This window comes from Setaria italica, chromosome II, assembly GCF_000263155.2.
Source record: "Setaria italica strain Yugu1 chromosome II, Setaria_italica_v2.0, whole genome shotgun sequence".
Lineage (NCBI taxonomy): Eukaryota > Viridiplantae > Streptophyta > Magnoliopsida > Poales > Poaceae > Setaria > Setaria italica.
In genome coordinates, this window is record NC_028451.1 from 8,480,817 (window position 1) to 8,490,998 (window position 10,182).

General features: G+C 47.8%; 2 protein-coding genes across 3 annotated transcripts; one reads left to right on the forward strand and one right to left on the reverse strand.

The window, feature by feature from the left end:
* Positions 1-296: 296 nt before the first annotated feature.
* Positions 297-4,347, reverse strand: LOC101756291. Of its 2 annotated transcripts, none has more exons than XM_004955813.4 (6): positions 3,699-4,335; positions 1,919-2,960; positions 1,479-1,726; positions 1,176-1,379; positions 966-1,064; positions 297-893 (listed from the first exon to the last, which is right to left on the reverse strand). In XM_004955813.4, exons 1-6 carry the CDS (start codon positions 4,107-4,109, stop codon positions 771-773), a joined length of 2,127 nt encoding a protein of 708 aa, XP_004955870.1. In that variant the 5' UTR covers positions 4,110-4,335; the 3' UTR covers positions 297-770. The 2 variants fall into 2 exon arrangements, 1 of the variants encoding a protein (XP_004955870.1); XR_002676505.1 differs by having other exon boundaries at positions 870-893; positions 966-1,081; positions 3,699-4,347.
* Positions 4,348-4,519: 172 nt separating this feature from the next.
* LOC101755884 (receptor kinase-like protein Xa21) lies at positions 4,520-8,532 on the forward strand. The gene is made up of 2 exons (XM_004955812.3): positions 4,520-7,913; positions 7,998-8,532. The coding sequence occupies exons 1-2, from the start codon at positions 5,168-5,170 to the stop codon at positions 8,357-8,359; spliced, it is 3,108 nt and encodes a 1,035-aa protein (XP_004955869.1). The 5' UTR covers positions 4,520-5,167; the 3' UTR covers positions 8,360-8,532.
* The last annotated feature ends 1,650 nt before the right edge of the window (positions 8,533-10,182 follow it).

The following is a 10,182-nucleotide window of genomic DNA, read 5'->3' on the forward strand; positions in this document are numbered from 1 at the left end:
CAGGCACGGCCCAATTCGTCACCCTGTGGGCGAGCACGCCACGGCCTGGTTCGCCAGGCCCGGCCCGGTTCATAACCCATGGGATGGCCCGTGCCATGGCGGATCCGGCTTCCGGCCACACGGCCATGCTGTCACTCTGTCAGTTTAGCCAGCACTACATAGGACCAGGAGAGCGTCGCGCCGTCGTCACAGAATCAGAAGCAGATAGTAGAGATTGCCAGGCCATTTTTTTCAGGCTTTTAATACATGGCAACCCCCTAATTTTATGGTACTTTGCAGGTTGCACCAAAAACAAGTTTGCAACAGCGGTTAACTGCAGATGCAGTAAATGCTAGATGTCACCTAATCAACTACTGATAATCACAGTAACTACAGAACGTCACTAGTTAGCTAGTGAACATTGCATAGAGCCTAGATTGTCATGGAGCTACATCTATACGATCCCTAGTCCCAAGATACAAATCACAGTCAACGGGCCATAGGTGATAAGGTGAAGCACAACAGCAAAGCCACCAAAATGCAGGGGTCCTGGTAGAGTGAAGCTACAAAACAAAGCAGAGGTTACTCGTCTTGGTACATTCAGAGTTGTTCGTCAGTTCTGGGTAATCTTTGCGTTGGCTTCCTGTTATTTTCTTCCATTTCCAGCATCTTCCAAAGTGCGGTGGATGCTAAAGCCCTTTAGTTCAGCCTCTTGAGCTTGCCTCAGACACCTTAGCAGCTGCCTTTCCACAAAGCTCACTGGTGGAGAGCACACGTCCATAACCAAAAGGTCACTGGTCTGGACTGACGACTTCTGCAGAGACATCGTCCATAGACACGGGTCTGCCTTCCCGATCTTCGGGTATGGATGTAGCTGTGACGCTTGGTTCCGCCATGTTTGCACGCTTCTGCCTCTGTTTCATGACGATTAACAAAATCAAGGCAACCCCCTAGGTGAAAACAAAGGATTTTTTGTCCAAACTTACCTCTTCCTCCTGTATCCGTGCGTAACTCTTTGATCCAAGTCTAGGATGATTACGACAAGGATGTTGTTCCTGAGAAGCTTTACATCGAGCACTTAGAGCCTATAAAGCAACAACAGCTAAGCAAATAGTCCAAAACATATTGTCAAGATTTGAATATTCGTAATCAGTTTTTATGTTCGTGACAGATTCAATATAATGTTCGACACTAACCTTGGCCTTCTCAGTGCCCCAATATGCCACAAGGAGTTTCCATTGTTCTTCCGGGACACGGAAATCCCGATCGGCAAGACGTTCCGCATCCGTCTCATGGGCATCGTATCGTTCATGTTTTAAGACAACTTTCCAGTCCTTCCACTTTTTTCCCAAAGCACTCATAGACCATATTTGACCAATTGGTGGGAGGACAAACTTGTGCTGCAACAACCATAAGAGGATGGGGAAATTACAAATTAAAGATCCATGGGAAGATATACATCATCTTTTTCAGGGTAATAAAGGCACAGTTATACTTACATTAACTAAATGCATCATTGCTTGCTTGTTTTTCTCCGGAAAGAACCTCCAATCTGTGTATGTCAGAGGTGCCACTGTTCCATCACGTGCTATTTGTCCTAGAAAGCTACTCAAGGTGCGTGCTTCGTCTCCGATAGGTTGACCTAGATCATTGAAGGACACTCGAATCCTTACACCCTCAGGCATGGTCCAGACTTTAAGGCAGAGATTAGGACCACGATCGCCGCGTTTTCTCTTTTCCTTGCCACCTGCAAAAACCAATAATGATTTAATGAACTCAATAACTGATAGGTGATCTTTGAATTTGCTCGCATGTCACAACTCTTTATATCTAAAGAAAATCTATTGCATAAGAATATCATCAGTTTCTTTTCGAGTCAGCTCATCGTCCATTAAGATATTGAACAGCCAACACCACAAGAAATTGTAATACACCTTACCTGCTTGACCTAAAATAGAATTCCTTTCAAGAGCTCTTCTAACCTCTGGAGGGTATGTTTTACTGTAATAACGTGCAAAACTTTCAGGATCAGACACGTCAGGAATTGAAGCAGACTTTGTTGTTGCATGCGGATTGTCTGCCTCATTGGATCTTCTATGAGGCTTATTGTGCTGAGGCAATGAACTAGAGGAAATATCATTGCTGACCCCATCAATGTCTTGAAAATCAGATATAGTTCGACTTGGAGAAACAGCCTCATTTTCCTCAGATTCATTTTCAGTAGATTCGTAGTATGTAGTGGCAGCTGATTGTTTGGCCAAACGCTTACTACGCCTATGCCTTAACCCTTTATTTGAAGATGTCAAATTCCTCTTTGTGCTCTTACGAGCCAATCTTGCAGTCACCTGGTGGCCCACCTCAGCTTCATCCTGCTCTGCCTGAATGTTATCACTGGAGTGTTCTGGGTCTTGTTCAATGGGACTAGGCAGTTTTGGAGGACTGGTCTTTTGCAGTCTGTCCCGTGTGATCTGTTTCAAAGTTTGAACCTGCCTCTTCTCCACACTTACGACTTTGGGGCCAATAGCGGTACCAGTTACCTGGTTGGTGTGCCTTCCCACAGGTTTCTCCTTAATCAGCTCAACATGCCCCAGACCTCTGTGAATTCCATGATTAGCAGACTCATTTTGTGTCTCACCAACATGAATTGTATGGTCTGATGGATGTTCTGCATGAACTGAATGATCGGATTGCTGTGCATGTGCCTGGCATGTGACATAGTTCAGAGTTTCAAGTTGTCTCACCTTTGCACCAACAGTTCTAGAAGCAACCGGGAATCCATTCCTATGGCAGGGCATTTCATTAATCTCATTCGACATTTCAGTATCTATATCATCACTATCAGTACCAGCATCAGGAAACTCCACAAGTGCCTGCGTATTTTGACGTCTAGCCTGTGATCGCTCTAAATGGCCCAGTTGATTACTTGTATGCCCTTGAATATGTCCCACACGAACTGCAGAATCAGAATAGTGTTGCCCTCCCTGTATCGCAGTAAAAGCAAACCAAAATTAAGAAGTGCAATGTCTCAGAAAAAAGAGGTCAGTTATATTTGATTTTTCAGTCTCTGATGCAAACACCGATTATGGTTGCTTAACAGGATGTGCTAGCAATAATGGTAGACAGAAGTATATAGCAGGAAAATATAGTGACAAAATTTTAGTTATTCAGTCAAATCTAGTGACATACTTTTACATATATTGCTGAGAAAAGTTAAAAAATGATTAAAAGATCATCTTGTTTATCTTTTCACTCTCCTCACACTGGAAACATAGCCAGAACAGAGAAAGTTGTAATATTGGGGATAAAAACCTGTTGCAATTCATGAATCTAGACTCTGAGTCTCAGAGCTTCTTATAGTGAAAAATGCAAGGTACAACAAAAATACCTTGACCATTGGTGATACTACATTCCCCTGCACCGACTAGTATCTCAACAGGGATAGGAGGCTAGGTGCATTTGGCCATTTCTTTCCCCAATTTGGGCAACAGCATAACCGCAGGAGCTGCTCCTACATTTCTGAAACGGAGCCTCAATTTCAAGGGACTAGCACTAAATTAGCACCGTGAAGGCTACAAGCAACATTGTCCAGACAGGATTACCTATTCTATTGGACGAGGTAGCAAGTGCAAGCACAGTAGCGTAGTTAATCTAGAGATCCAGCGGGGGAGGAGGAAGCCTGAAGCCCAGGACGGCAGGAATGGGACATTTTCGCATAATACCTCCAGGGCCCGGAAGACCGGCGGCAGCGAGACCGGCACGAGTGGCGCGGCGGCGGTGGAGAGGAGGTACTGGCGGAGGCGCGCGGGGTCGACGGCGAGCTCGGCGCCGCAGACCGGGCAGCCGCAGCGCGCGAGCCCCGGCGGCACGGCGAGCATCGACCCGCAGGACCCGCACGGCAGCCTCGCCGCGGGCGAAGGGGGAGGCACCGGCGCCAGCGCGGGAGGGATGGGCAGCGCGCGGCGGCGCCTCGGCGGCGGCGGCATGAGCTCCGGCGGGAGCGCCTGCGGCGTTGAGCAGTCCGGGCAGATGAACTCCGTGAGCCCGCGCTCCACCTCCAGCGTCTCCCCGCACCCCGCGCACCGCACCTCCAGGAGGTCCTCCTCCCCCGCGGCTGCCGGCGGCGGCGCCATCCTCCGCTCCGCGGCCTCGCGGCTGGGTGGATAAGGGTTCACTCGCGGCGGTTCGCTCGAGTCGATGCGGCCGGGCCACGACACGAAGCGTTAAGCGGGTGGCATGGGCGAGGCGTGAGACGGTGAGTCGCGGACGGCTGCGCGTGTTTCTCCGCTTTCCCGCCGGTTGGAGGAAAGGACAGCCGGTTCATGTTCCTGGGCTTTTACAGTGTTTTTCCTCCGCTGGATCGGACATGATATGATGCATATCCTGAACAGGAAAACACAAAGGATTCTTACAGACATGTTGCCAAGCGATAAAGTATAAAAGGTTTGAATGTCGTTGTTCAGGTCCCCCATTTTTTTTGTCTAAAAAACTATAGATTCACTAAATTTTGTAGCTCAAATGCAGGAGCTTAACGGGAAAAACAGATATTTCTGTAGTATGTGATTCAGTTCATAGCATTGATAGCACATATTAGGGTGTAATCTTGACACCAAGTCGCTGCTATGCGAATCTCCGTGCTCCGATCGCACCTGATATCACTCTCAGTCCCAGCTGGCTGGCATGAAAATGTTGAATTGTCACCAACTTTTGCAAGCATGGAAAGTTCTGCAGGCTGAAGAATTGCCATTGGTCGCTTCAAAAGCAGTGTGTTCTGCAAAGCACAGCTTTCTCCAAACGGGGCCATATCCTCTTCAGTGACGGAGGAGCATCGCAGAATTTCTTTCACGTTAGAAAGAGATTGCAAACGTTCTGCGATGCTGTACAGGGACGACGCACCTTGACCAAATGAAATGAAGGACAAGATCCTTGTTCTTCCAACTGCTACCAAACTATCAGATGCGGGGTACACAATAAGAGGATCTGGACTCTGAAGAGGTGAAAAAGAAAAGGCGTAGCAAACAGGGCCAATAAAAATCTAGCTTTTAAAAGTCATCCATTAAAACCGAAGCAACAGAAGAAGCTCAACTAAGTCAGAGAAGGAAGGCTCCAAATTTGACTAATTGAAACACGCCATCACTACTTACGTGGTGTAATTGTTCACCTTCACGTACCAACCACCAAGCTCAGAACAATGGGGGTCTTGAGCTGGCTTCCGTCTCTCATGGCCATCCTGATCATAATCCCCACGGTGAGCGCCAGCGATGAGGCTGTGCTGCTAGCTCTGAAAGCGCAGGTTGCCACCGGTGGCTCTGGCTCCGGCACGCTGGCCTCCTGGAACGGCAGCGCCAACTTCTGCAGCTGGGAAGGCGTGACCTGCAGCCGCCGGAGACCAGAGCGGGTGACGGCACTCAACTTGTACGGCAGCGGGCTCTACGGAGCACTCTCCCCAGCTGTTGGGAATCTGACTTTCCTGCAGACGCTCAACCTGAGCTCCAATGGGCTGTACGGCGAGATTCCAGCAAGCCTCGGTGGCCTCCGGCGTCTCCAGAAACTCGACCTTAGTGACAACTCGTTCTCCGGCACCTTCCCTGCTAACCTCAGCTCCTGCGTCAGCATGAGGATCATGGTACTACACGACAATAGGCTTAGCGGTCGCATTCCAGCTGAGCTCGGTGAGACGATGGTGTCCCTGCAAGCAATCTCGCTGAGGAACAACAGCTTCACAGGCCCCATCCCAGCATCACTAGCCAATCTGTCTCGTTTACAGTACCTCAGTCTCTCCAGCAACCAGCTCGACGGCTCAATACCACCAGGGCTCGGCAGCATTCAGAGCATGTGGCGCCTCGACCTCTCTACAAACAACCTCTCCGGTGTGCTTCCACTCTCTCTGTACAACTTGTCATCAATGGCCAGCTTTCAGGTAGGGGGAAATCTGCTGCATGGAAGCATTCCTGCTGATATTGGCAACAAGTTCCCTGGCATGCAAATCTTAAGCCTGTCCAACAACAACTTCACCGGAACAATCCCTTCGTCAATATCCAACCTCTCCGATCTCACAACACTTCTTCTCGGAGGAAATAGATTGAGCGGGTATGTGCCTGCTACTTTGGGGAGGTTGCAAGCTCTGCAGGAGTTGTACTTGACTGGAAACATGCTTAAAGCAAATGACAAGGAGGGATGGGGATTTATCAGTTCTTTGGCGAACTGCAGCCAGCTACGGTGGTTATTACTTGATGACAACTCCTTCGAAGGACACTTACCAGGTTCAATCTCAAACCTCTCAAGTACTCTCCAGAAATTATACTTGAATGACAATAGGATCTCTGGGAGCATCCCTGCAGACATCGGGAATCTTGTCGGCCTAAACTTACTGTTGATGGTGAATACTTCCATGTCAGGAGTGATTCCAGAGAGCATAGGGAAACTAGAAAACTTGGTTGACCTTGGCCTATATAGTAGTGGATTATCAGGTCTCATACCACCATCTATTGGAAATCTCACCAAATTAACCAGGTTCCTTGCATTTTACAACAATTTGGAAGGACCAATACCAGAAAGTCTTGGGAAGCTGAAGAATCTATTTATTCTTGATTTGTCAACAAATTACTACCTAAATGGTTCAATACCCAAGGCAATTTTGAAGCCTTCGCTTTCATATTACTTAGATTTATCATACAATTCTCTGTCAGGACCCCTTCCATCAGAAATTGGTACCATGATCAACCTCAACCAATTGATCCTGTCAGGAAACCAGTTGTCTGGCCAAATACCAAATAGCATCGGAAATTGCATAGTTTTAGAAAAACTGCTGCTGGACAAGAACATGTTTGAAGGAAGCATACCTCAATCTCTGAAAAACTTGAAAGGACTGACTGTATTGAATCTGACAATGAACAATTTGTCTGGTGGGATCCCAGATGCCATCGGTAATATTGGATATCTGCAACAGTTGTACCTAGCACACAACAATTTGTCAGGGCCAATCCCAGAAGTTCTAGAGAATTTGACATTACTATCTATATTGGACGTATCTTTCAATAACCTGCAAGGCAAGGTGCCAGATGGAGGTGCTTTCAGAAACCTATCTTACAAATCAGTCGCTGGAAATACTGAGTTGTGCAGCGGAGCACCTCAACTTCACTTGGCACCTTGCTCTACAAGACCTATAAAAAAGAGCAGAAAAAAGAAGTTCAAGTCTCTTACAATTTCTGTCCTAACAACTGTAGCAGTCTTATTGTCATTTTCAGTAATTCTTTTTGTTTGGATGCTCCGTAAAAAGCTCAAACAAAATCAGAAGGAAAGAGTGCAATCTCCAATTGCTGATGAGCAATATGAAAGAATTCCATACCTTGCATTATCCCGAGGAACTGATGGGTTTTCAGAAGCAAACTTGCTCGGAAGTGGCAGATATGGTGTTGTTTATAAGTGTGTTTTTGACAATGAGGATAAAACCTTCGCTGTCAAGGTCTTTAACCTTTCTCAGTCTGGATCTTCCAAGAGTTTTGAGGTGGAATGTGAGGCCATGAGAAGGATACGACACCGTCGTCTCATAAAAATCATTACTTGTTGCTCGAGCTTTGACCTCCAAGGTCAAGAGTTTAAGGCATTGGTTTTTGAGTTTATGCCTAATGGTAGCCTAGATGTTTGGCTTCATCCAAAATTTCATAAATTCGCTACAAGCAGAACACTCAGCCTTGCCCAGAGGCTTGATATTGCTGCTGATATCATTGCTGCAGTAGAATATCTTCACAACAGCTGTCAACCACCAGTAATCCATTGCGATCTTAAACCAAGCAACGTCCTTCTTGCTGAAGACATGAGTGCTCGAGTTGGAGACTTTGGCATATCAAAATTCCTGCCGGAAAATACAAGCAGGAGGATGCAAAATTCATATAGCATAACTGGAATAAGAGGCTCCATTGGCTATGTTGCTCCAGGTGACTCAAGTTCTATATAAGTTCTTTTGTATTTTGCAAACAAATATGACATGCTAACCAACATTTTATTTTGCTCATCTGTAGAGTATGGTGAAGGCTCTGCAATCTCAACAGCTGGTGATATCTATAGTCTTGGCGTATTGCTGCTTGAGATATTCACTGGAAGGAGCCCAACAGATGACATGTTCAGAGATTCACTAGGTCTGCATAAGTTTACCGAGGATGCTCTTCCTGATAGAACCTTGGAGATAGTGGACTCAACAATCTGGATGCACGTAGAACCCAAGGATAGCATTACAAGACGTGGAGTCCAGGAGTGCTTGATCTCTGTCTTCAGGCTGGGCCTATCCTGCTCGAAGCAACAGCCTCGGGAGCGACCATCGATAAGAGATGTAGCAGCAGAGATGCATGCAATCCGAGATGCATACCTAATGTTTGGCAATTAGATTCCAGGGGAATACGAGACAACAGAGCTGCTTCGATCAACAAGCTGGTAGAAATAACCCTGAAATAGACAAAAATAAAATCCAAACATGCTGTTTCAGGTTAAAAACTGCTCCAAGAGCTATGTTTCTTTATGTAATGGAGCCGGTATCAGATAATGTACAGCAGATTTCACCTCAGGTTATCAGCCTGAAGTTCCAGTTCTGCAATAGCTACTTGGCTCGTCGCCTGGTACGAATTCTGAAGGATCCATAAACCTGATGAAATCTGGCCGTGCGACGACCATAAGTACACAAGCAGGATGAAGTCATTGAATTCAAGCGAACAGCCGAACAGTAGTCAGTAGACACGATTCAGAATCCCACTTGTCATAGTGCCCACAGCCCACATGGGAAAACACCGAGGAAAATGGAGCGATACTTATTCCTGAAGTGTAATATCACGTTTCCAGTCACTACAGCTGAATGCTGCGAACTACTACCAACAAGGTTAGCCTTCGACGGCGAGATCGGCGCCGCAGGACCGGGCAGCCGCAGCGCCCGAGCCCAGGCGGCACGCTCAGCGCATCCCCCCGCAGGCCCCGCACGGCAGCCTCGCCGCGGGGAGGAGGCGCTGCGCCGGGCCGGAAGGAGGGGCGGCGGCGGCGGCGGTAACGCGTGATTTTTTTTTTTTTTAGGGGGGGCGGGGAGGAGGGGGTTAACGCGTGAGTGGTAGTGGTAGTGGCAGCGAGCAAGCGCAGCGCGGTTGTCGCTGCAACTGGGCCGGCTCATCCGGTCCGCTCGTCCGGAGGGGCCGGATCGGCTTGCTAAAACCGCCCCGGATTTTTTTTGGCCACCATTGTGTTTTCCGCTTTTCCAACCGATAAATGGTCATCTCCAAAGAACGAAATAGGGCGGGAAATCTCTCTTCTTACTGATACACGTCATCACCGTCTATTTGGAGCTCCTGTCAATTTTCAGCAATCCCATATCCTGAACGGCCCATCTCCTGAACAGCAGTGCTTCTTTTAGACTAAGCCCGCTATAGCTAGATCTCTCGGAAACACCCTACTCCGGTTAAGGCATTGTGGTACAGTCGGAGGGATAAAAATCACTTTCCTCTTCGCATCCGGCCCCTCCTCACAGCCGCAGCGGTTGCTGCCTCCCTCCTTGCAGCTGCGCCCACGTAGACAGCGAGGGTGAGGCAATGCCTAGGCAAGCACGGTGGAAGCCTCCGCATCTCCTGCCGCTACATCGACGCAAGGGGTGTGCATGGGTGGGTTTGGACAGATCTTGTTCAAATTTCAATCCACCCATGATGGAATCGTTTAGATGGTTTTGGATTGGGTGGCTCTCTCGTGGGTTACATGAGTAACATTTAAGTTAGATATAGACAGTAACAGGTAACAGCCGGTGGCATATTGCTTTTATCTTCACGCTTGCCGGGCCGGTTGCACGCCACCGCCGCTGCTGTCACCGCGCGCATGGCTGCTAATTGTTGCATGTTGCCGTGGTCGAGCCTCCGCTCCACCACCGGAACCACGAATTACATTGGCGGCCTAAAATCGTCAAGGTAAAGCAAAGCCTGTCAAGCATAGAGAGCCAATAAAACTAATATACTTGGCAGCTATAATTATTTCTTTGGCCATTTAGCCGTCAAGGTAACGTCCAAAATTTCAATGCGCCATGCGTCATGGAAAGGGTACACCCGCCAAGTAAACATCTTTTCTTAGATGCCGTCCTTTTCCTTGGCTGCTTTCGACTGCCAAGTAAGCTCCTTTTCTTGATTGCCGTTGACAGCCAAATAAACTCTTTTCCTTGAATTCCTTCGACTGCCAAGAAAGCTC